The sequence below is a fragment of the Poromitra crassiceps genome, assembly GCF_964638095.1.
Source record: "Poromitra crassiceps genome assembly, chromosome: 8".
NCBI classification, from domain to species: domain Eukaryota; kingdom Metazoa; phylum Chordata; class Actinopteri; order Beryciformes; family Melamphaidae; genus Poromitra; species Poromitra crassiceps.
This window is the reverse complement of record NC_139629.1, coordinates 19,277,222-19,304,432: the sequence shown is the minus strand read 5'-3', so window position 1 is coordinate 19,304,432 and position 27,211 is coordinate 19,277,222. Positions and strand designations below refer to the sequence as shown.

Genomic DNA, 27,211 nt, shown 5'->3' with positions numbered 1-27,211 from the left:
CACAAAGGTCCAGTCCCATGCCAAACGTCTTTGACACAAATTTGGGGCCAATAGTCCTAACGGTGGCACTACAGCGACCGTCTAAAGTTTCAAACTTTGAAAATACGCCAAACTAAGTTGACGTGAATTTGGCGCCTATAGTCCTGATGGTGGCGCTGCAGCGACCGTCTAAAGTTTCAAACTTTGAAAATTCATAACAAATCAGGCATATGGGCTATGGCTTTGCCACTTTCACCAAAATGTGTGCCCAAATGAGGAGAAACTTTTGTACGCTGCAACCTATGGCCAATTATGAAGTCTAAAGACCGCAAAACTGCAAAAACTGTAAAACTAATTAAACCCTACTCCTCCCACATTTTTTCTTCAAACGACACCAATCTCCAGCATCTGCATCGGTAGACTGTCCTCCACAAAAGTATCAAACAGATTTTTGATAGATCAAAAATTGAGCCCACAGTGCATCAAAATGTTTTACTGTAAATGGTACTTTAATGCAAATTCTTGCTAAATAAAGCTTGAATCTCCACTGATCACTGATGATGTCATCAGTGATGTCATCAGTTTTGTGACATCACTGATGATGTCATATATAAATCGCTCAGCCTTCCTCTCCATAACATCAGCTCTGCCTTCTGCCCCAGCCCTGTCATGAACTGCAGTGTTCTAAGCAGACTGGATTGCATGCAGCAGATGATAGAAAGCTCATCCATAAGAGACTTGAGACTTGACTTGGACTTGTGACTAAAGACTTGAGACGTGACTTGGACTATAGCTAGAAGACTTGAGACTTGCCCGGCCACGACCCATTGCTGCGCAGCAGCTATAATTATTATTATTATTAGAATGTCATTTCTCGCGAGAGAAACAAGCAACCAGGTCATTTCTCTGGCGAGATCTGGCAACTGGTTGTGCCCATTATTTTCCAGTGGATGGCAGCAAACGGCCGGTGGATGTGTGTCGAGTCTGCCTCACAACTCGGATGAAGAAGTAAAGCACTCCACTCCAGTTCAGTCCCTGTGCTTCTGAGTACAGAGCAGCAGAGATACTGGAGCAACTCGTCCTCAATTCATGGGTTTTATCGACCTTGTGTTTTTATGATAATAGACTTTTCGGTTATTTTTTTCCCCACGCACAAGGACCGCTTTAGAAAGTCCGAGACCAACGAGGACGGGGAAGAGTTTGACAAACCATCCGGCTGCTCTGGCTCCACTTTGCTTGTTATTTGCCAAGGGAGTTATTTTCAGCTGTCCGAAGAAACATGAGCTTTCTTTTGTGAGTTAACATCGCTGTGATTAATACTTGTTTCTCCTGATGGCAGCTTTTTCCACAGGCAATTTCCACCAATGTACACACAGCTAGCTAACAGCTAACGATAGCTTACTATGGGCTAAGACTACTTCCTGGAATTTCCTCGAATGCTCGTGATTCGCATAGATTTTCCATAGATTGTACCAGCATTAACAAATAGTATTGATAGCATACTAACGATAACTAAAACAAAATATTGTATTGTGTTCTGCCACCACCACCGAGTGATGCTATTAGGCTAACGTAATTTTAAGATGAGGTCCACAGTCTGGCCTGGCTATTTGCTGGTGTGAACACTTTTGTTGACACAGGCTAACGTAAGATGAATCTGTCTCGAGCTCAATATTATACCAAAAGTAACGCTTTCCCCCCTACATAGTGTTACATATCAAGCATGTGTCTGAATAAATGATAGGAGGGCGAAACAGAATGGCTGAATGAATGCACCCTCTGGTGTGGATGATTTGGTGATAAGAAGGGGACCTGTGTTACAATCCAACAACACAGTCTAGTCAGTGTGGGATGAGCATCAGTTATAATAATAATACAAATCCTTAATGGTCACCACGTTCACTTTGATCCAAGCAATCCAAGGGCGACATCATGTTTAGTATTTGAAATGTAGTTAGTCAAACCCATGACATCTTTGTACATAGGCCATCAGAGCATCTCCTCATCTTCATCCACCACCAGACACGAGGGTCCAGAGACATGTTTGATCACATCCAGGTCCAAACTCCAAATGGTCTAATGCTGAGTGGATTGAAAACACTTTGTCATTGACACCAAGCCCAAAGTGTTTGGTTCTATATTTATTCAATAATCCATTGCTATGTGGCAATGGATGCTATGTAAATGCTACAGCTTGTATCTTTCTTGCCCTTCATAAGTAAATAACTATAATTTAATGTCTTCATGGAATTAGTGTTTAGTGATTTAGTGGGGGTGGGGGGGGGGGGGGTTCTGATTAAAGAAAACTCTGGATTTATTTAAATGTGAAACGTGTTATATCACTAAAAAACGAGTGTGATGGGGCATGGAGAGGGATTGGATGCTGTACCTCTCCAGTGGCCTCAAAGTGGTACCACTTTATTTGGATAGTCCGCCTACAGAGTCTACTACAGACAGATAGTTTTGCTTTTGTCTCTAGACGTTTAACAAATGATCTATTCTATAGAGTATACTGTATATGACAGTTCATCAACATACCTGACCTACATATTATTCCCAGAATAATTTAGTAGCTCCAGTTGATCAGAGTCAGGTGTGTGAAACGGGAACCAAACAGAATCTGTTAAACATCTACAGACAAAAGTGAAACACTTGAATGTCAAGTTGTCAACGAATAAAATTAAATGTTACAAATACTCTGTAGACTGTCTGTAGGCAGACTAACCAAATAGTGTTACCAAGCCCATCACCCACGCCTACTATGACCTCATTATTTGTCATCATATCTCACTACTCCTTTCCTAACCACGCCATTTGTGTTCCTCTTTGAAAATGTGACTCACAGTGGAAATCGTTCATCCAAGACATTCAAGCCCAAGAAGAATATTCCGGAGGGTTCTCACCAGTATGAGCTGTTGAAACATGCCGAGGCCACACTGGGAAGTGGGAACCTGCGCATGGCTGTCATGTTGCCTGAGGGGGAAGACTTGAATGAGTGGGTTGCAGTCAACAGTAAGGACCTTGTATACCTTTTCCCCCTTATTACATTTTGTTCTGTTTATTTACAGCTATTATCATGTAGGGATGTATGATATAGCGGCAATCATATCGGTATCGGTCCGATGAGCAAAATAACAGCAATGTTAATATGGGTTGTCGGTATCAGCCAACATGTTCATATTGAGAGGGAACAATGCAGTACATTTATGATTTATGGACTTTTCCGAATGTTTTGGAATTAGAAATAAAGAAATGCATTAAAAAAAGAGAGAATCCCACCGCGCTTCAGCTATAAAGACAGGCAGGTCCGGTGCATCACAGGAGGGACGCAGAATCACAATTAAGGAAGAAGTCTGGAGCAACTCGGGCCATAGGATGCCTTTTATTTAAGGTGCAGAGTAAAAGAACAATGAAACATTGTCCTTTTACTCTGCACCTTAAATAATGGCCTGAGTTGCTCCAGACTTCTTCCTTAATAAAGAAATGCATTACTTTGTCAATTTCACAGTGTTTCACATGTGTTTTTCAGTATTTTACCAAATTTGATGATGGTAGAACTTACTTTTATTATATCTGTTATGGTTCCATAACAGATATTATATTGTTATTATTATCCATAACAGCAATGTTAATATCAGTTGTCGCTATCGGGCAAAATGTTCATATTGGTGCATCCCCGCTATCATGGGATCATGACTGTACTTCTACACACTTTCTATTTCCATATCCATCAGTGGCTTGCTAGTTTTGTTATACTGCATGTGTATGCCTTGTTATACTGCATGTGTATGCCTTGTTATACTGCATGTGTATGCCTTGTTATACTGCATGTGTATGCCTTGTTATACTGCATGTGTATGCCTTGTTATACTGCATGTGTATGCCTTGTTATACTGCATGTGTATGCCTTGTTATACTGCATGTGTATGCCTTGTTATACTGCATGTGTATGCCTTGTTATACTGCATGTGTATGCCTTGTTATACTGCATGTGTATGCCTTGTTATACTGCATGTGTATGCCTTGTTATACTGCATGTGTATGCCTTGTTATACTGCATGTGTATGCCTTGTTATACTGCATGTGTATGCCTTGTTATACTGCATGTGTATGCCTTGTTATACTGCATGTGTATGCCTTGTTATACTGCATGTGTATGCCTTGTTATACTGCATGTGTATGCCTTGTTATACTGCATGTGTATGCCTTGTTATACTGCATGTGTATGCCTTGTTATACTGCATGTGTATGCCTTGTTATACTGCATGTGTATGCCTTGTTATACTGCATGTGTATGCCTTGTTATACTGCATGTGTATGCCTTGTTATACTGCATGTGTATGCCTTGTTATACTGCATGTGTATGCCTTGTTATACTGCATGTGTATGCCTTGTTATACTGCATGTGTATGCCTTGTTATACTGCATGTGTATGCCTTGTTATACTGCATGTGTATGCCTTGTTATACTGCATGTGTATGCCTTGTTATACTGCATGTGTATGCCTTGTTATACTGCATGTGTATGCCTTGTTATACTGCATGTGTATGCCTTGTTATACTGCATGTGTATGCCTTGTTATACTGCATGTGTATGCCTTGTTATACTGCATGTGTATGCCTTGTTATACTGCATGTGTATGCCTTGTTATACTGCATGTGTATGCCTTGTTATACTGCATGTGTATGCCTTGTTATACTGCATGTGTATGCCTTGTTATACTGCATGTGTATGCCTTGTTATACTGCATGTGTATGCCTTGTTATACTGCATGTGTATGCCTTGTTATACTGCATGTGTATGCCTTGTTATACTGCATGTGTATGCCTTGTTATACTGCATGTGTATGCCTTGTTATACTGCATGTGTATGCCTTGTTATACTGCATGTGTATGCCTTGTTATACTGCATGTGTATGCCTTGTTATACTGCATGTGTATGCCTTGTTATACTGCATGTGTATGCCTTGTTATACTGCATGTGTATGCCTTGTTATACTGCATGTGTATGCCTTGCAGGAATGCTGCTCCCCAAATCTCAATGAGTCCACACGGAGAATCAGCTGAAGAGCTTTTTTTCCATGGCTAGTGAAGTGAACTATCAGGGCAACTTGTTGGCATTCGCTCTAAGGGCCATGTGCATTCATGCTGGGGAAAAAACAAGTGTGAATGTTAAATAGACTTCATTGTCTTTACTGTGAGGGCCCTGTTTGCTTTCTCTGAAATGGAGACACATGGCCAGTCAGTACAAGCCTTATTTCCTCTTGCAAAGAGTTGACTCTAGGGGTTTAGTCCCCTGACTCCCGAATTTTTAACTACAACCTCAACTACAAGCAAAAGAGGAGATCTGAGTAGGATTTGAGCTGCTTGAATTTAGGTTTGAACTCCTTTTTTTTTTTTTTTTACCAGAGGGGCAAAGTAGCTTACCCTAAAACAAGGGGGTGAATACTTTTCTAAATCAGATTTTTCTTTCTTATTTGAATGTTATGCTCTCACTTAAAGCAGCTACGAGCAAGATTTTCGATTGTTATTAAACAGTCTAAATTTAATATCAATGCATCACATCTTACCTCTAATAGTAGACGAGACCAACGCAGAGTAGTCTCGCTTGAACCCCGAGTGAATCGGCCAGTGTTAGTCTCTCTGTGGCCAGGGCAGATCAGGAAGTGAAATTAAACGGTTTGCAGCAGCCACTTCGGCCATAACCACAAAATAACTTCCAAAAAACCTGTTAGAATATAACGAGAGATGTTCGCGAGAGTATGCATGGCGTTCTCCTTGTTTATGGTATGTTGCTAGGCAGCGCGAACGGGGGAATGCAGGCAGCTGCGTTTCACTTCCGGGTTTCACTTCCGGGTTTAGCCGGTCCGGCGGTAAGGAGAGAGAGAGAGAGAGAGGCCCCTGTTGACGCAAGTTTAGACAGACACAGACTTAAGAGAGCAATCTCCGATTCACACGGCTTTGGTCTCAGCTACTATTATAGGTAAGATGTGATGCATCAATATTGTAATTATACTGTTTAATAACAATCGAAAATCTTGCTCGTAGCTGCTTTAACAGTTACACACAGTCTCTAGACTATATTGCATAGTCTTCATTAAAAAAAAAAGTATGCATTTGGTGAATGTACCGTATTTTGAAAATCCCTTTTTGTAGCATGAGAACAAATATGTGTCATCTATACTCAAACTCAAAAGTCAGTCAGTGTTACACAAGCCATTGTGTTCCCTTCCAGAAAGGGAAGTTGGGACAAAATCAAAAAATGTTGGTGACACATGACATGAGAGTATAGTCAGCACTCAGCAGCAGTCATTTCTGCTACAACCCTGTACAAAAGATTGACCATAAGAGCACTGCAGCTCACCTCATTTTGACTACGCAATACTGTCAGTGAACTCTGTATCACCTGACTACTTCCCATGGCCTATGGCTCTTTGCATAATACTTCTCTATCGAGGTTCTAGGAAAATGTTAAACTGGCTTGTACATAAAAGTATTGAAGGCCACCAAACCACAGCTGTCACTGCACAGTTAACATATAAGACCGTTTTATCGGTGTGAGTGTGGCAGAACGGACAGACCCATGTTCATTTAACTTCACTCTTTCCCCATGTGAGCCGGTTTGGTGTCAGATTACGAAGCATCTGAACATTTACTCTGTGAATCTTGCCCTTTTCCCATAGAAAACAAGGAATTGAAAAACGTGCCATGCCAATCAGGAATGTGTATCTTTCCATATTAAGATTCATAACTTTACCTTATTTTCTCATAAGGCAGTGATAAATTGAACAAGGTTAGGAGCATGAACTGTACAGCGTACATGCGGAGGTATATTGAAAATCGACAGTGGTTGTTTTCCGTACATGTTTTGAAATATCAAACCCGACACCTTTGAACAAAATTATTTTTAGGGAGACTAAATCAATCTAAACAAGTAGAAAGGGCAGCTGAATTCTCTCTAAACTAGACCTACTGCAACTACACCTCATCTCTTCACTATGTAGGCTACATCTGTACAATGTGTTCTTCCTTTCGGTGAGACTAGCAAATAGAGAACCAACTCTAACACAGCGATCACTCTGGCTGATATGCAGTTTGGTCAGATAACTGGAGTGTGTACTTTACTTTCTATACAGACTGGACTGGAGATTGAAACTGGGAGGGTGAAAATCAAACCGTGGGGACATTTGATTCCAGCTACTCATGCTGGCACATATGGTATTTGGTCTTACGTACATTAGATTGATTATGTTGTTTGTGCATTTTTCAGCTGTGGATTTCTTCAACCAGATCAATATGCTCTATGGCACCATCACAGACTTTTGCACTGAAGAAAGCTGTCCGGTCATGTCTGCTGGTCCTAAGTGAGTGTGTGGATGTGGCTATGCAAGGGTCCATGTTTATATCATGAGAAAAGAGCTGTTCTCTTGCCTGCATCAGCCTGACATAAATCGGCCAGTGAGAAGCTTCTCTGTCCAATCAAAAATCTAAATCTTTTCATAGATTGACTTATCTCGATGGTGCTACTGCTAACTGTTGATTGCCAGAATGCGGAGGTCACTAAATGGAATCCAAGCAATAAGACGGTCTAAATTCTCTTGCCCACAGTTTTATACTTTGCCCCAAGATCGAGAATTACTGGGCTAATGTTTTTAACACAATCTCTGAAATACTTGCACACCAAGTGAAACCAGACCCCCAAACCATTATTTTTAACGTTTCAGAAATGATGGACGGTCACTCATTAGCCCATCAACATTTTCTTAATTTTTGTCTTATGTCTGCTAAGAAATGTATACTAAGACTTTGGAAGGGGAAAGAGTTTCCCAATGTAAACATGTGGCTCGCCGACCTCGTAAACACTCTGGAAGTGGAAAGGATCAGATATCTCAGGTTGGATCAGACAGATAGGTTTGATTTAATATGGCAGCCTCTCATTCAACACCTGCAGGGCGCCTCTAATAGAGACTAGTACGCCTTATTTTAAGTATTGTCACCCCAGGATCCTCTCTTCCACCCCCCTCAGTCCTTCTCCCCCCCAATGCACTTTTTCTTTTTTCCCTCTTTTACTTGGGTTCTTTTAGTATTTTTTTTTTTTTTTGGTTTAGTCTTTGCTTTGGGGTGTACGGTATGTGTATAAAAAAAAACAAGCATCATGACACACAACCCTTTATGCGCCAGAATGTATGTGTGGCTATCATGTCAAATTATCTCCAGATACATAAGCAATTTGTTTTTGTTTCAGAAAATATCGCTTTGCTAGCTTTCGATGTCAATGTTTCCTTTTTGAACCATTGATTGGTATCTGTAAAATAGAAACAGCAATCACATACTGGGGTGACGCATGGTGAAAAAACAATGTCATGTGTGTACATGTGCTTGAATAAATATAAATACAAAAAAAAATAAGACTGTCTAAATTGGGGCAAAATATAATCTTTATCGATCCGTCTTTCCTGTAGGTACGAGTACCACTGGGCTGATGGCACCAACATCAAGAAGCCGATCAAATGCTCCGCCCCCAAGTATATCGATTACCTCATGACCTGGGTGCAAGACCAGCTTGATGATGAGACACTCTTCCCCTCAAAGATTGGTATGATTTTATATCTGTTGTCTCTGTTCTGTCGACGCCGTCTTTTTTTCCCCCCCGTGTGTTTCTTATCTTGTACTGCACGGTCACCATTTGTACTCTGTTCTGAAGAATCCCAACTTCCACACGCATACTGCTGAATATCCACTGCCTAGGGGTGTGCCAATGATCTTGTACTTGAAACGCATCAGAGGGCTGTCGCTCACATCAATAACAGCTACCAGATACAGAGACTTTGTAGCACATTGTTTTGATGGACAAAATAAAGTATTACTCTGTGTTACATGCAAGTTGGAGATTTCATAGAAATTGAGGCACAGATGATATGCTGCTTTTTGCATTAACATGCTGTCTTGTTTTTGAGATGTTCAAATGAGCCATACCACCACATGGCATGGTGATGAGATGAGATCAACTTTATTGTCCCAGAAGGGAAATTTGTCTTGGGCAAAAGTGCGCATAGCCACATCCGGCATTACAAAAACACAAGTAAACACAAACAGGACAGACACAGCATTGCACTAAGACACAGTGGGGAGATGCCAACTGAGACATGAAATTGCACAGCCCTATTGCACAATTTGTTTCAATCATACATACCCGTAGGTAAAAGAATATAAAAACCAACATGGGGCTAAGATTACCGTTCCTACTTAAAGTGCCTTCACCTACAAACTATGGGTTACTACAACCTGGGGGAAGGGCAGGCTGTTTGTTAAGTGTAATCGAGGTAGGGAGGAAGGAGAGCTTGTAGCGGTTGCTCCTGTATCTGCTGGCTCTGAATCTTCTGTTCTGCCAGAAGGTAACAACTCATATTCAGAAAATAAAATGTGAGAAGGGTCGGTCAGAGCTCTATGAGCCAGGCTGAAGGGTCGGTCAGAGCTCTATGAGCCAGGCTGATGACCTTTTTCTCCAAGATGGACTGGTGTGTGTGCGCCCTGGCTGTCACCATCCCATTGGCGTTCACATCTACCAATAACCGATTGTTTATCAAACATATCGGCGCTGATTAATCAATCAAACCGGTCAATTGGTCGACCTCTATTTCAGTGATATCTCCACAGTTACTAACATATCTTCAGTCGTTGGCTCATCTTGCTGGCTAAGATGGTCGATCGGGCCAACAAAAGCGAGAGGTAGATTTTGCAAACGCAGCAACAAGTCGACCTCCTGGCTAGCTGAGGCTTGTGCTGCCTGGGGTGGAGCGCTGTCGACAGATGACAGTCAGTACAAAGGAATGTGTCTGAAGCATCACTTGGTACACCTTAAGCTTAATTTATGGTAGGGGCGCTCGACACCTTTTGATAAGTGTCTCTCAACAGAGTCGCACAACTTTTTCTTTATTTATCCTTCAGCGACGGGTTTCGGTTGTCTCCACGGTAACAGGGCCCCGCCCCCCTCCTCCTCCCACCAGTAGCGTCTCTCCTCTCTTGTTTAACGGCTGTTATATTATATTTTCGCCTTCCTCTTGAGTTCAAATCACGATAAAGACATCTTGCCACGGACCCTCGTCTCTTCATCTCCCCGCGTCTGTTTTGACAGACGACGGCTCGCTCGCTCTGTTTTCAAAGAATCTCTCCGCTCCTCCAGACCTCTACTCCTCCTCCCCCATGTCCCTCTCTGTTTTCCCCCCGGTGGAGGAGGCTGCTCCAGACCTCCACTCCTCCTCCCCCATGTCCCTCTCTGTTTTCTCCCCAGTGGAGGAGGCTGCTCCAGACCTCCACTCCTCCTCCCCCATGTCCCTCTCTGTTTTCCCCCCGGTGGAGGAGGCTGCTCCAGACCTCCACTCCTCCTCCCCCATGTCCCTCTCTGTTTTCCCCCCGGTGGAGGAGGCTGCTCCAGACCTCCACTCCTCCTCCCCCATGTCCCTCTCTGTTTTCCCCCCGGTGGAGGAGGCTGCTCCAGACCTCCACTCCTCCTCCCCCATGTCCCTCTCTGTTTTCCCCCCAGTGGAGGAGGCTGCTCCAGACCTCCACTCCTCCTCCCCCATGTCCCTCTCTGTTTTCCCCCCAGTGGAGGAGGCTGCTCCAGACCTCCACTCCTCCTCCCCCATGTCCCTCTCTGTTTTCCCCCCGGTGGAGGAGGCTGCTCCAGACCTCCACTCCTCCTCCCCCATGTCCCTCTCTGTTTTCCCCCCGGTGGAGGAGGCTGCTCCAGACCTCCACTCCTCCTCCCCCATGTCCCTCTCTGTTTTCCCCCCAGTGGAGGAGGCTGCTCCAGACCTCCACTCCTCCTCCCCCATGTCCCTCTCTGTTTTCCCCCCGGTGGAGGAGGCTGCTCCAGACCTCCACTCCTCCTCCCCCATGTCCCTCTCTGTTTTCCCCCCAGTGGAGGAGGCTGCTCCAGACCTCCACTCCTCCTCCCCCATGTCCCTCTCTGTTTTCCCCCCGGTGGAGGAGGTTGCTCGCCCAGGCAGGCTGGCTGTCAAGACACCGCTCCACTGACGGAACTCTCACTCTATCCAATCACAGTGTGCGACAAAATATAAGATAAGATAAGATCAACTTTATTGTCCCCAAGGGGAAATTTGACTTAGGCAGAAGTGCCGCACACAGCCACAGTCGCAATAAAATAAAAGACAGGCATAGATTACAAACAAAACACAAGTGGACAACAAACAGCCCCAGACATATTACACAGAAGAAGCAGTTATTTCAACACTCAACAGAGCCAAGATAAGAAAAGACAATTTCAACAAGGAAATATAAGAAGGGCATTGCACCTTTTCATCATAAGTGGCACCTAGGTATATTGCACAGGACAGCACGAGCCCTAGTTATTGCACAAACCTGTAAGTACAATACAATAGAAAGGAATGCACAACCTAGAATAATAAGAGTGATATAAATGAGGTGCAGCTCCTCTGCTGGAACACAGTGGTATAACCACAGCAAAGTAAGAACCAATGACTATGTCCGCGACGTAACAAAATCCTCCATGTAGGCGACCCCAAAGAAAAGTGTTGAGAGACACTTTTTTTCTGTCGCTAAAGACGTCATATCTGTTGAGCGACTTGTTTCAAAAGTGTCGAGAGACAAAGCATAAATTGTGCTTTACAGTGAGCCAGTAACTGAAGGTGGTGTGTTGCATTGGCAGATGAGGGTATCGATTTCATAATTGCATTATTGCCCATAATAGATGCATCTCTCTAATTCCATGTAGTGGTAAAATACGCCTCTTTCCAGCACTACCTCAAATGAGTCCTAGCTCGAGCGTCAGAGCTAGCCTCTCTTGCCAACTTCGTCAAGCTCAGCGTGTCCTCTGACTTGAGTTCAGCAGCATACAAGGCAATCTGGGAACCCAGAGTCTATTTCGCCACGTAAATAGACTCCGGGACAGCCGTACCTTCTTTTGAGGCTTCCTGTACAGAGCAGATCTTCCGCCCAGGACTTCCACTTACGCGCAGCGGTGCCTTTTAAAAACATTGCGTCGCTTTTATTTTGAAGGCTAAACGTCAAAAATTCCTATACACAAGCGTTCGGGGACCGGAACTCTTATATTCGCCGGTACAACAACAGAGCGGCACAGAGCGGAGGCGGAAGTCCCGGGCGGAAGATTCGCGCTGTACAGGAAGCCTCAACAAAAGGTACTGCTGTCCCAGAGTCTATTTACGTGCCGAAATAGACTCTGGGTTCCCAGATTGCCTACAAGGGGACATGCATACAGAAACATTATCTTCAAATGATCAAATGAATTAGTCAATGCACTCTAGATCTTATTTGGCTATAGGATCTGAGTAACGGCTTCTCTCGCTGCCTTTCTTTTGTGCCCAAGGCGTCCCCTTCAAGCGAAACTTTATGTCTGTGGCGAAGACCATTCTGAAGCGCCTGTTCAGGGTCTACGCCCACATCTACCACCAGCACTTTGACTCTGTCATGCAGCTGCAAGAGGAGGCCCACCTCAACACGTCGTTCAAACACTTCATCTTCTTCGTTCAGGTAAAGAGAGATTCTCACAAATATCTATATATATATATATATATATATATATATAAATATATAATAAATAAATATATTTCACTTGTCGGATGATAATGTTCCGTTTCACTTGTCCTTTTCAGGAGTTCAACCTCATTGACAGGAAAGAGCTGGTGCCACTGCAGGAGCTGATTGAGAAACTGACGACAAAGGATAGATAAACATCAATGTCGTCCTTCTTTCTATGGTCTCCTAGTTTTGCACAGATACCCACCCCACCCTGGCTGTATGTATGCAGTAATATACTATATTTCCATTTGGGGAAATGTTTTTAATAAGGCCAGGAACAAGGAAGGGGCTTGATAGGTTAAGGCACCAGGACTAAGGCTATCAGGGATTACATACTGTACTTAATTGAACAAACCACGGTTGAACATGTTGGAGAAAATGTTGTTGTTTTTTTTCTTTTGACAAATCCCCACAGCTCATGTTATCAGTATTCAGTTATGGCTTTGATTTGGGGCTTGTGTAGTCCTGTGTCCATTATTGACTCTGCACAGCTTTTCTTTCACACAGATTTATAACAACACTACTACACAGGCGGGCATTTCCATGCCTGTTTGATTTCGATTTCTAGCTGGACCACGGGTGGGAGTAGCGCGTGAGCACAGTTGCTGTAATGCAGGGAGGTTCTGTTGGTAACGGTGTTATAGAAAGAATTTAGGGGAACCTTTTAAGCCACTTCAACAACCAGTCACTAACGACCTTATCCAATTATCGACGTAATTAGAAAGAGCCGGATCCCACTTTGTTTACTATTCAAATTGGCAATTGCCCACGACTGTCAAAATATCCAAAAGATACCCAAGTGCCTGGCATGGCTCATAATCACTCTCTATATGAACAGTGAGACTCAGCTTCGTGACACAACCCCCCCCCCCCCGATCTCACCTTCCAGTTTGAATGGCTCTAAATTCATGTTTAGCTAAACCACTGTTCTACTTGTCAGTTGGTTCAAACTGACATGTTTAAAGTATACTGCTCATCTAGCTTCCCCTTCTTTTTGTTCCACAAATCTCTCTTGCCAGGTGCTCTGTGCAGGACAGGTTATATGATCAATGAATGTGTTGAGAGACATAGAAGTGAGGCTAGCTTCCCGCTAGGAGTCTAACTTAGGGTAGCAAGGACTACAAACACTATTTCTAGTGACATGTTCATGGATAGTAGGGTGGGGGTGGGGGTTGTTGTCCCCCCCCCCCCCTTTTTGTTTTCTTTTCTTGATCCAGTTGATCCAGTCTTGAAGTAGGGAGACATTTTATCTGTCAAGAAAGTCTTCAAGGCAAACGGAACCTTGAAAGCTGTATATAATGATCCATGGAGTTGTGTTCAAAGTCACAACCTCCACTGTTGAAGTACTAATGTATTTAATTGGATTGTGCTGCATCCCTTGTTATGGAACTAGCCATGAAGCACTTTGAACAACACTTTGCCTGACCTCTCTTGCTTGAATGTTGATTTCTACATAGACTCTGCTTGGTTAGAAGCTATACTACGTCGTTGATCATAGTTTGTTTCCTCCCTCATATCCCCCCCCCCCCCCCCAAATGAATGTTACTGAGTTGTGTAACCACATCTTGAAATAGGCCATAATGGCATATATACAAGTGAGATTTCTGATGCTTTTGTATGGTCTGAGTGGTGTGTTGCTGTGCGTCAGACAGCAGATGCATGTACTTTTTCCCCATCTCAAAAGCTACGTTCACACAGCCATCCTTAGTGCTTGAATCTAATCTTTTCCCCCCAAAGTGACTCAGGTCAGTCTTTTTCATGACTGTGTGAACAGTACAAGTCACATTGAAAGTGACTTTTTTAAAGACGACCTGGGCTACTTTCAAATGTGGAAAAACATCAGATTCGAATCTGATGTTTTGGAATGTGACTCCGGTGTGAACAGACATCTGGCCCATATTTGACTTCAATGTGACTTTTACGTCATTCCAGAGAGACATTCATCACTATTCTGCACTTGGCGGGAGGAGGGAAGACCAAGCAGGTAGATTGTGATTACAAACATGGAGGACAGCTGCGAGGGAGCTAATCAGTGGAGGGACAGTGAGGTTTTAGACCTTATAAGTATTAGCAAGAAGTAGCAGCTATGCTCCACAGAAAGCCATTATTAAAATGTTGGCTCTCTTTCTCCTCTTCCTCGCTATCTGCTCCCGTATTCGTTGGCTTCCACTGCACAATAAATAAATGTAAATTAAACCATAAACAACAGATGAAACAACATTGTCAGCTACCACCATGTTTACTGCTGTCTTCTTCTGGGTTTACGTAGAACAGCAGTGTGCTGCGTGTGATGTTATTGTTGTTCTTCTGCGTATGCCGGTCACTTCAGGGCCGTGACCTGTTCACACTGGAGTCTGATATGGGCCACTTTTAAAAAGTCTGTGTGAACAGCCGCACAAAAAATCAGATGTGAGCAACAAATCAGAATCAAGCACTAGGGTTTGCTGTGTGAACGTAGCCAAAGTGTAGTCTACTATGCAATAATTGACACGGCGCTTCAAGGGTTACCAGCTGCCTCTTTCATACTTTACCCATCCAACCCCCCCCCCTCCTTATAGTGTTTCAATTGGGATGTGTGATAGTAATATAACTGATTTTTCTTCGGTTTTGAATTTTGTCCAGTAAGACACACAAATATTGACATGGAATTTTATATATCTTACTACCTGGAATTTTCAGGAAGGTCTAGGCCTAATCCAGACATGCAAAGTGCAAATTTGTAAATACTGAGGTTAGACCTGTCTTAAAGATAATCTTCGGCAAGCATGGAGTGGTAGCTTTTGAATGCATCATTATCAAGTCTTTTTAGAGGCCACTTGCCCTCCCTATTTGGATGTTAACATTTTCTTTTTGTCATCCATTTGCACCATTCTCCACGTCCTTAGATGATTATTATGAATGTTATTGCTGATCAGATATCTGAAAATGTAATAGAGGAACATAGGTAGTCCTACTTAAAGCATCTCATCCTTATGAAATGACCATAGCATAGCCTATTGCCTACACTTTTTCCCCTTGACTGTAATAACTGATGAAATGTTTGTACATAATGGCTTGATTAAGGGTTTTCAATGCTACTGAATTGAAATGCTGTTTACAAGGCGAATAAAGTTGGTCTTTGACTCTTTGAATGCTTTGTTGCAAGTCACTGTGTTTATACAGAATACATAGTGCCGTGCAGACAGTATAGGACCACTGATGTATTGAAACAGTGATGATCAGCATTTTTTCATATCGAGGACCCCTAATTTAGTCCACATTATATTACCTTATTATATTACCCTATATACCATTTTGTACCTTGGACCCAATATTTTTTTTATTCTATGATGTCCAGAATTCCATGACTAGCTGTATTGTAGGTAGGTTACAGTAGAGATAAACTATGATCAAAACAACCATTCGTCTATATTCTCTACTATTGTGTTACATCAATTTGCTGGGGACCCACTGGAACCCCCCCCCTCTCCCTAAGGACGTTTGGTGGTCCTCGGACCCCACGTTGAGAACCACTGTATAACTAGCTACTGTTTCCTGGGCGGAGCCACATCTCTACACTGTAATGTAAATGCAGTACCACATGACATCTGTTGCCGCCAAAGTTTTAAATAACAGAGGCAGGGCGCTTTCTCTTGCACAGCTCAGGCACAGCTGCAACACAACACTACATTTGAAAAAGGAATATCGGCGAAAATGTCTCCAGTTGGAAAGAGAGCCTGCCCCGATCCGATGAACGACTCCATGGAGAAAAGAATAAAGCGAATTTCGATCGAGGGGAATATTGGTAAGTGCAGCATTTCATGTGTTATTATGTACTATCAATGGTTATTGCACACTTTGACAAAATGACTAGTGAATACGCTCAAAATTGGGATACACGACTCATAATCTGTATATTTCATGGTTGGTTAACTGTTAACGTTGCTAAAGCAAGTAAGTAACTGATATTATCTTGGTGGATCGATTTTCACCAGCAATCACACATAACGTTATTAGCGCCAATTTGGCCGAAAGGAAATAGTATTACAAAAGTAATATGCAGTCATCAGCCATTTCTACGCTGTCAGTAATAATGGTCATTGGTTACATATATATTGTAGACTACATGTAATGTGTTAATACATAATGTAAAAGGATTGTGTAAGAATCTAGCGGCTTACAGTAAGTATTTACAGAACTGAACTTCCGCATCCTTTGTAACAGCGGCGGGCAAAACGTCATTTGTGCGCCTTCTGGAGCAGGAGAGCGCCGGACTGGGAGGTGGTACCCGAGCCCATCGCCAGGTGGTGCAATGTCCAAACCCAAAGCAACGACTTTGAGGTATTCATGTTTTTTTTCTCTCTCTCTCTCTCTCTCTCTCTCTCTCTCTCTCTCTCTCTCTCTCTCTCTCTCTCTCTCTCTCTCTCTCTCTCTCTCTCTCTCTCTCTCTCTCCCTCTCTCCCTCTCCCTCTCCCTCTCCCTCTCTCTCTGTCTCTCTCTCTCTCTCTCTCTCTCTCTCTCTCTCTCTCTCTCTCTCTCTCTCTCTCTCTCTCATATTTCCAAATACAGTAAAGTGTAGATGGCACAAGGGCTTAAAACATTATGATGGAACTCAGGCTATATGATGGCCATCCCCATTCTCAATTGTTGCAGCAAATTGGAGGGGGGTTGATACCATTTGTTACACAGATCTGGTCCCAGATTTAACCATTTTTGACCACTCAAGAATAAATAAATGGTCAAAAATCCATCAAAAATACCACATTAAGGCACCAAGACCTTGACTCATATGATTCTCATTCCTCAATTAATTTGGCCCAAGTCATGCCTGCCCTCCTCAGTGGTCACATGCAGTGTAGTCTATGATAACTGGGTGTGTCAAGTCATGCCTGCCCTCCTCAGTGGTCACATGTATTCAACATATAAGTCTATGATAACTGGGTGCGTCTTCCACTGTATTTAGAGTGCAGCTGCCAGCTGTCCATTTCACACCCAGAGGAGCAGATGGTCCCACTCGGGACAGATGAACATGCCTCATGGTAGACTCAGTTCTCAGTCTCTATCCACTTCGCTCAACTAGGTGGCGCTGTTGGCGCCGCTCACCAAACGTCTCAAACATTATCTACTACAGTACCTCTCGCTCAACTGCAGGCCCAGCTTCACCCTCAACCTTAAGTTAACACATTTTAGCCATATATTTGAAGCACATGATATCAGTTGTAGCCTCATACAGTCTGTCTAGTGAAGGAGAACAAAAACTAATGAGAAATCTGAATGAAATTAAATGCGACATGATGTGCGCAATCTTGGTGGCACGTACACATTTTTCAGATTGTCTTAATTTCTTGTTTTCTTGTTAATTTGGTATAATGATGGACATATGGAATAATATTTGTATAACGCTAGCACAGAACTTTTACCTTTTAATTTGAACTTTCGAATATAGCGAGCCGCATTGTCTTCAGTTTTTGATGGCTAGATGGTCGCCCTCCACTGCATGACAACATTTCTCTCTTTCTATTTTGTCTATTTCTATCTCTTTGTGTTTCTATCTCTTTGTATTTCTATCTCTTTGCCAAGTAGCAGGCTGACAGATGATGGGACTCCTGATTGGCTATTTATACTGTCGACCAATCAGAGCATTCATTAAAACCTGGGTGTATATGCCACCAATGACAGCACTAGGAAGTAGATTGGAGAGAGTTTTTCAAACAGTGCTGACAGTTACAATGCTTTGGCTAAATTTACATAGACAGGTACATTTTTAAATCATATCGTGGGGTTTAGAAATGCAATTCTCATTGCACTGGACCTTTAAGATGACAACGTGAAACTTGAATCATCGCTGGGGGTAATGGAAGTGGTCGCTGCAGCCGTTTAAGTCTCTATATAGAGATAAACATATGCAGTATGAGGATTGAAGATAAGGAATGAATGGAAGTAGTGAAACAACATAACCTCGTCAATTTAAATGTCACATTATTAACAAACCCTGGTGCATAAAGATGACTTGATGAAAATCGGCTCCATCCGACTAAGTATTCAAATGTCAACCTTGACTTTTCCCTGTTGTGAAATGTTTTCTGCACTTATGCACCTATAAGTGCACTTATGTGCCCAGTCGTGTTTCCATGGCACCCGGAGATAAAAAATGTGTGCACACACCCCCCCCCCCCCCCTTCATGACCATCCTATGAGCGTGCCACTCATCAAACAATAACTGCTGGCTATTTGTTATTTTGCACATGCTCATCATAATTATGTTTCAATGGTGGTGTTTAAGCTTGCCTCTCTCTCGGCTCTCAGTGGTCAAATGCTGTGAGCTTTCCCACACTCATAAAGCTCAGAGGCTGCCAGGGTTTTATTTGGCTTCTCATGCTGGATGTTCTTTTAATTGCACTTCAAGCTTCACTATCCTGGCCTCCATCCGTCTCTGCTAGAGCCCGACCGGACCGATACTGGATTTTTGAGGCCGATGCCGATATTAGGGAATAAAAAAAAATCCGATGTCGATATATCTTCCGATCTTCTCATTATTATATATTCTCTCATTATATATACACATTATATTACACAATTTTTTGCAATGATCCCTCAAATATCAAACACTTGACAAAGATATGACTTGAGATATGTAATGTAGGCAGGATATTTTACAGCTTATCAATGAAACAGTAAACTGAACTGGGAATTTAACTAGAAATAGAAACACAAAGAGAACAAATATAAAATATAACTTGAGTTAAGAAAATATATCAAATATACACAACATGCTGTCTGTAACTTAAAAAATACGAAATAAAAAAATATCGGCCAACATATCGGTCGATACCAATATATCGGTTATCAGTCGATAATATCGGTGGACCGATATATCGGTCGCGCTCTACACTGATTGCCTAGGGGGCAATCGTCTCTGCTTGCATTTAGAAGTCATGTTAACCCCCTTTTTTTAGATTGACCCAAAGCCCCACTAATATCCACAAACTACCGGCTTTTTCTTCAGTCTAAAAGTTATCAAGCTGCTAGGCTAAAGCTGCAGACGTATACTGCATTGTATATCCTCTATACCAGGGGGTTTTCAAAGTGTGAAACTGTGGGCCTCCCCAAGACAAAGCTTGGAAAAATTCCTGGATGCCTATGGGATTATGATGATGTTATCTGATCCCATAGACACTCAACAGTTGTGCCAGGCCCAAGTTAGCCTGTCAACATACTTCAGACTCCACCATGTACATAGATAGGTCTGTCTGAAGGCATTTATTACTTTCTGACTGGGGAAGTGGAATAGCCTAACTAATGTAATATATTTTTCCATTCACTGAGCCTCCCCTGAAACTGCTTGGAGCCCCCCCTGGGAGGCCCGCCTCCCACTTTGAAAACCCCTGCACTATTCACAGTCAGTACCACTTGTGCAGAAAGGTGGTTTGTGTGTGTGTGTGTGTTTGTGTGTAACATCACACTCAAAAGTGCACCCTCTCGACACACACACATTAAACACTTTATACAGCTTAGTCATATAACAGCACAAGATTAAAATGAATGTTTCTGTTTTAATGTTACAGTGTTATAGTAGTGTCAACTGAGTGTCGAAGATGAAAGGCAGGGATAATGCCCGTAGAGCTGTCCATTATCAGAAATTAACGACGACGTCACGGGGAGGCCAGAACCGCTGCAGGGTCCATTAGTTTCTGATAATGTACAGCTTGAAGGGCATCATCCAACTTATACCAGAAAAATACGATTTTTTTTAAGACCATTCATTTATATTTTCATGCCTTGTGCAATGAAAATCTCAAGTTTTTCACAAGCCATGCCTCAGTTTCCTTGGTAGCACCTGAGGGTTTGACTAATACCTGGAACAATCATTACCATCCCATAAGGTTCTTATGCAATGGAAACATCGTTCACTGCTCCAGTAAATAGGACGAACCTTAGATACGACTTGGCAAAGGGATAATCTAGTCCGCTCACTCAGCTCATAGAACTGTTAACAACATGCTGGCAAATTTCAAAGTCGATAAAATTGACAAACGGTAAATATGATTTGACAAATTGACAGTATGTTTAGCAGCAAGACCAGCGATGACATTGTCCCCAAAACCAATATCAAGATTTTCACGAACAAACGCAGCCTGAAGTAGCGAGTTGAACAGCTGTGAGATGCAAAGTATCCGTAAACTCAGAGGGCCGTGTCGTCTACTTCCTGCAGTCCCCATCCTGTGGTGTTCATAGGGCACTGAAGGCCAGCACTCTGTGCTGTCTGTTTCACTGGAACTACTTGGTGTCCATTATCAGAAATTAATGGACACCCTGCAACCAATCAGAATTGAGTATTCACTATTCACCCAGAGACCATGGTATTAGATGTGATTGCAGCACTACTACTACTACTTGACTTCACTCATGCACAAACATACACAGCGTAGCTACAACTTTATTAGCTCAAAATCTGCACTGGGCCAGTGATTGGGCCGGAAGTTGAGTCAGACTACAAACGTTAATCTCGCCATCTGGTGACTGTCGTATCTCAGGAGCTGACGGCGTCTCAGAAGAGTGGAGGGAACGTGTTGCAGATGATGTACGAGAAACCCGAGAGGTGGGCCTACACCTTCCAGGGCTACGCCTGTATCAGCAGGGTGCGTGCCCAGATCAACTCCACCAACGGGAAGCTCCGCGAGGCGGAGAACCCTGTGCAGTTCTTTGAGCGCTCCATCTACAGCGACAGGTACCAGCAGATATTAGCATCTCACTATTATAATAAGGCAGAGAGGTGCGGCGGCGCAGTCGTGCATGCTTTCACGCTGGAAATGAGCGTGTGATATGATATCTCTAGTTGATATATAGAGAGCCGCAGGAAACATCGATGCTAACACTTCCGGGTTCTTCACTGTTTCTGCCTATGGGATTTTTGAATGGGTTTTTGGCGCGATGCTTCAAATGAGGTCTGTGGTTAACACAAGCTTATTCAAACGCGAACCAGTGTTCAGCAGGATAATCTTCACACATGAGGACCACTTTCATGAGTTTTGAAGCTTTTACGTGCCGTTAAAAGGGGCGGCTAGCTAGCAAACGGCTAAATGAGACTACACTGTTGAGTCAACGGGGATATTATACATCAATAAAGGACGAACACGGACATTCTCTTTCCCTCACCTGGTTCAGCCCGGGATAATCAGTGCACAGCAGCGCACACATCAACAACACTCCAGGTTGAATTTGGCTGTGGTGACGTGACGAGGAAGCCTATGCGACACTGTGTGTAGTTCTGGAATAGCTTAGCATGAGCTTTTTACATCTAGGGCTCGCATTTACGCTTCAAAACTCATGAAAGTGGTCCTCATGTGTGAAGATTATCTTGCTGAACACTGGTTCGCGAATAAGCTTACCCACAGACCTTATTTGAAGCATCGCGCCAAAAACCCATTCAAAAAAATCCCATAGGCAGAAACAGTCATGGACCCGGAAGTCCGGGACTTCCGCGTTCCGACTACAAAAATACGTCATCCCTGCGGTACTCTATGATGTCCTGAGTCCAAAGTTCCATCTCCACTCACGCCTTGTTATTCTCCCATGTCCTAGGTACATCTTTGCAGCCAACCTGTATGAAAGTGAGTGCCTGAATGAGACCGAATGGTCCATCTACCAGGACTGGCATGGCTGGCTGCACAGCCAGTTCGGCAAGCACCTCGAGCTGGATGGTATCATCTACCTCCGAGCTGCACCTGAGGTACCACGTCCGTCCGGCCGCCCAGCCTAGTGTTAGCCCATTGGTATTCATTAAGATCTGGATAGAGTGCTTTTGCTGTGGTAATAGGTCTGGTTTTACTTTGGCGTTTGAGGAAACTAACGTTACGTCAGGCGATGCACTGCGGTTGCCCACTGCGGCTGCCCACTGCTCCTAGTTCTAGGAAGGTTCCTAGTAGAGGATGGGTCAAATGCAGAGGATGAATACAGGATAACTTATCTAACTTAACTTAAAGTATTGAAATTCACTTAAAAATAACTGCACAAAGAAGTTAATTATCTCCTCTATTTTGTTGCCTCTGTGTGTGTGTGTGTGTGTGTGCGTGCGTGCGTGCGTGCGTGCGTGCGTGCATGCGTAGAGATGTTTAGAGAGATTGCACCTGAGAGGCAGAGACGAAGAGCAAGACATTCCTCTGGAGTACTTGGAGAAGCTCCACTTTAAGCACGAGAGCTGGCTGCAACACAAGACCATGAGGTGAGGAACACACTGCATTTCTCTCAAGACGCTTTCATGTGTTTGTGAGATAGAGGACGAAAGGCTTAAAGGATAAGGTCACCCAAAAATGAAAAATGTATGGTGTTTTCCAGGGAAACAGAGTTACAGCGTTCTCCTAAATCAGGGCTTCGCACACTTTTCCGACCAAATACCACTACGTAACAAACCAGATTTCCCAGGGACCACTTCCACTGCGTATACCAATACCCCCCCCCCCCCCATAAAACTAAGTTTGCTGATTTAACCATGCAATAGCAGCAGAAAGGCTAAATGACAATATAAGGCTACAAGCTGGTTCAAAATTGGCACTCACACACGGACACACACACACACACACACACACACACACACACACGCACGCACACACACACACACACACACACACACACCTGCCAACATTAGGCTGTGAAAAAGAGGACCCCTTTGAAAAAGTTTTCCCCCTCACCAACATTTAGCCTAACTTTGGAGTGTTATTTAGCTACCTTCCTGACAAGCTAGCATGACATGGTTGGTACAAATCGATTCCTTAGGTCTTCTAGTTTCATATGATACCAGAAACTTCACTCTGGCTTTAAAACTGCTGCAGCCTCTGAAAGTAAATGTTCAAAATTGGGATGTTTCCCAAATATCGTGATATTTCCGAAAATCTGCCCAATCCGACTCCTCAGGGTTAATGTGTCTGTAAAAACTGTTGTCTGTAAAAACTGTTGTCTGTAAAAAAAAAAAAAAAAAAAATCTCTGGTGGACAGGCCGCGGACCACAGTTTGGGAACCAATGTCATAAATAATTGAAGTGAATGTTAACCAACTTTCAAACGTACAAAAAAAAAAGCCTCCATACTGCAGGTGCTCATTTGGCGTAATCAAGTCTCCAGAAGCCCCGAGATGCCAAGTTGAATTGAAAAGAGGTCATTCACACCTTGTTTTTAGCTGAACTCTTCACTGTAGCCGTGAGCTTCAAGTGAAAGTTGTATAGTTACTCTTTTGTCCAGCACCTGTAGGTTTTTCTTCTGGATGTGCGCACATTTGTTTTTTTCTTTTTCAAGTCAACTTGGCATCTCGGGGCTTCTGGAGACTTGGATTATGCCAGATCAGCAGTATATGGAGGCATTATTCTGAGTGTTTTTCAACGCTTGAAAGTTGATCACCATTCACTTCAATAAATTGTTTAGGAGAATGCTGTAACTCTGTTTCCCTGGAAAATCCCACCAATGTCTTGTGGACTAAAAAAACTTCTCCCGGCCTTCCCATGGGGCTGAGTAGATAAAGACTGAATTTAATTTTTGGCTGAACTCATCATTTAACAATCCAATCTGTCTTTGGCATCAACGAGAGGGACTTGATCTTCATGCAGAACCTGTGGGGCGACTTAAGAGATTAAAATAGTTCTCTGATACATGTGAACTGCATCTGTCTGGAAACAGTCTGTTTCTCGGGTCCATTGTGTGCCAAGAGTTTCCTCACAAAGATAAATGTCTGTCCTTATAACCCGTTTTCACACATGCGCTTTATACAGGGAAATTACCAGAAAGCGGTGTAATGCCTTCATAGAGAGTTCCATCTCCTTAACCCATTGATACCTGATGCAGCATTTGTGTGTATATCCCTCATTTGTGTGTGTATCCCTTTAAGACCAAGGGATACACACACAAATGCTGCATCAGGTGTCAATGGGTTAAGGAAATAACGTGGAAAAAATGATGTTGGCCCACTTCCTGTATATGCATTTGTATAAGCATTTGTTAACATAGCTCACCGTATGTCCGTATGTCCCTCCTGGCCCACAGCACTGACTTTGAGTACCTCAACAATGTGCCGATCCTGACGCTAGACGTGAACGAAGACTTTAAAGGGAGTAAAGTCAAGGGCGCTGACATGCTTGAGAAGGTGAGAGACTGCCAAGCCTGCTTTGCAAAACCGTTCAATACATCGTAGCCAGCTACTCAAATTATTCTTTGAGATGTATCTGCATCCAAAATATTCCAATAGGACTTGTACCTGCAAAACTCCTGTATTTATTTAGTGTGTGTGTGTGTGTGTGTGTGTGTGTGTGTGTGTGTGTGTGTGTGTGTGTGTGTGTTGAGAGAGGGATGCTCTGCTCGCTCTGCTCTCTCTCCTCTCTCTCTCTCTCTCTCTCTGTGCTTCGGGTAGAGCTAGCATGGCTGCACAGCTCTGCATTAGACCAATATAACATATTGACAGGGTAATTGCCATCACTATAACCAGTCATTTGAAACATTAATTTTAATCTTGTGCTGTATCGTGACAGAACAAATCTGTGTGTTGAGAGACGGAGGCTCTGCACTTTCGAGTGTGATCTCTCTCACACAAGCACACACACACACACACACACACACACACACACACACACACACACACAGACACAGGGTTCACCTATGGAAATGAGGCCTGAAGAGCTGCTGATGTAGCAGTCTCATGTTGATGGTAAACACAGGTGCTTTTCAGCATGCACTCACAAAGCTATTCGCTCCATCAGAAACTGAGTCAATTAGTTTACACACACAACGCTCACACAGTAAGCCCAGGATGAATGACACAACTGCTTTTAGAGAGTTAAAGTTGGAACTGAACAAAGAAATCAATGACATGATTATTACCCATGTCAGTATCTATTGCAAATGCTAACTGTCTGTTGTGGTTATTTTCCAGGTGAAAGAGTTTCTAAGCACGTTGTAAACCTTAGCTTCACCAGATGACTATCAGGATCTGGAGAGCACCCAGAGGACCTCAGGGTGGCTGGAAAATGAATTTAATGCGTGCGCAATTATACACGTATGTACATTGTTTTTTGAGGAATTGTAAATGTTTGTCTTTTAGTATCCTCTCTTTTAATGATTTTATGAAGTGCTGTTCTCTTATGCCTGTTTGTTGTTTATTTATCACTGTTTGAGATTGTATGTCCAAGGGTATAAACAAAGGGAAATAAAAAGTTGAAATACATACAAGGGTTTGGTCTACTAACACAATATGGTTAATTACAATATCATCTTAAAAGGAGTTATGAGGAGTTCTGATGAAAATAATAACTTAAAACCTTTTTTCTGGGTTCAGTTGAAACTTTGAGATGCTGTACATTGCATAAATTGCTTACCTATATCTTGGATCCCAGTCCTCCCTTTAACAGCTCTTCCAGAGGATGGCGCTAGTCCCTAAAACAGCAATCTAGTCAGCTGTGTGTGTGTGTGTGTGTGTGTGTGTGTGTGTGTGTGTGTGTGTGTGTGTGTGTGTGTGTGTGTGTGTGTGAGCTCTCGACTGTCAGAATGTATACCATTTTTGATGTAGGGTGAGGGTTGGGGCGAGTCCATATTACTTGTATGCCTATTTTAAGGTGGTCCTGTATAATAATAAACACCTGACTTTAAAAGTATGCTTGATGCTTTTTATGTATTGCCATTATTTTCTTGTATTTTTCACGTAATGACAATTGATGGATTATTTTGATTGACTGGCCGGTATACATGGTGAGTGAACACTTGTGAGGAAGCATGCGTGAAGATGAATGCGCCACACTTTTGACCTCTCCTCCACCCCCAGCGGTGGCGTCACGGTGGAGGCGGGATGGGACTTTAAATATGGGAAAGAAAGGACACGCTGCGCTCAGACGCTCCAGTCCACACTTCCAACGAAATGCAAAGGCGTTTTCTCCAAGATGTACCAATTGGTGCTGACAAAGTGTAGCGCGATATGAGTTTGCGGTGTTTGAACTTAATTAGTTGAGTCGACGAAGTAGTAACATTGATCCCTGCGAGATAGCTCCAGCACAGACGAGAGCGCAGTTTTGAGCCACGTTGAAAAGCGCGTCTGAGTTGGCGAATAATTTAGGGGGGGAAACTGGACCAAATCGCTCCCAGGTTTTGCCTACTTTTGTTTTTGCTTCAGCAGAGCAAGGCGGCTGGACGCTGACATCTTTGATCATCTTTGAACAAGAGTTCGGGCAACATGAGTTCGGACAAAACCAAGTGAGTTGACAATGTTTCCCCTGTACTATAAAACTGCGGTTAACAGCCTGTGGACCTGGTTATGATGCGGCGCACAAGTGTATGCTAGGCTACGCATTGCTCAGGTGAAATCAGGTGATCATTCAGATCCTCCCAACAAAACTGCATGCAGCGGGTTATCCAGTGTCCAGGAGATCCTGTTTGTGCGTAAATGTGCTCGTTGAATGGCTCATGTGGGGTTGCATTGCACTTGATGGTAGGCTATTAGACGTGTATAGCCTACATGCTTTAGTAAAAGTAACTAGTCTGTTTTTTTATTAGGCTACATTATTCTCGGCAATAAATTCCCATTTACGCAGAGGACGGATAAGCCGCAGTTGCCGCACGCTATGACTGTTCTGGGTAACGTTAATCTCTTTTCCAATGAGCTGTCACTACCAATTAGTCAGACACGGGGAGCGCGGACCAGGTGTT

General features: G+C 43.1%; 3 protein-coding genes across 6 annotated transcripts in view; all 3 read left to right on the top strand.

Annotated features, from left to right (window-relative positions):
• The first annotated feature begins 995 nt into the window (after positions 1 to 995).
• mob1bb (MOB kinase activator 1Bb) lies at positions 996 to 15,657 on the top strand. The gene is made up of 6 exons (XM_083642391.1): positions 996 to 1,272; positions 2,825 to 2,991; positions 7,249 to 7,342; positions 8,441 to 8,574; positions 12,346 to 12,509; positions 12,632 to 15,657. Exons 1-6 carry the CDS (start codon positions 1,259 to 1,261, stop codon positions 12,707 to 12,709), a joined length of 651 nt encoding a protein of 216 aa, XP_083498517.1. The 5' UTR covers positions 996 to 1,258; the 3' UTR covers positions 12,710 to 15,657.
• Positions 15,658 to 16,187: 530 nt separating this feature from the next.
• On the top strand, positions 16,188 to 26,115 carry dck (deoxycytidine kinase). The gene is given in 8 exon segments (XM_083641523.1): positions 16,188 to 16,341; positions 16,761 to 16,807; positions 16,809 to 16,877; positions 21,071 to 21,264; positions 22,119 to 22,266; positions 22,643 to 22,758; positions 24,566 to 24,665; positions 25,449 to 26,115. Coding segments are annotated over 8 exon segments (792 nt in total). The 5' UTR covers positions 16,188 to 16,250; the 3' UTR covers positions 25,476 to 26,115.
• A 299-nt stretch (positions 26,116 to 26,414) lies between these two features.
• LOC310781241 (electrogenic sodium bicarbonate cotransporter 1-like) overlaps positions 26,415 to 27,211 on the top strand; it is a gene marked incomplete at its 3' end in the record, with an annotated part of 56,937 nt that continues 56,140 nt past the window's right edge. For all 4 annotated transcript variants that reach the window (XM_083641808.1, XM_083641806.1, XM_083641807.1 and 1 more), the window contains exon 1: positions 26,415 to 26,758. In XM_083641808.1, the coding sequence (XP_083497934.1) occupies positions 26,739 to 26,758 (20 nt within the window). In that variant the 5' untranslated portion in view covers positions 26,415 to 26,738. The remainder of the gene's footprint in view (positions 26,759 to 27,211) is intronic.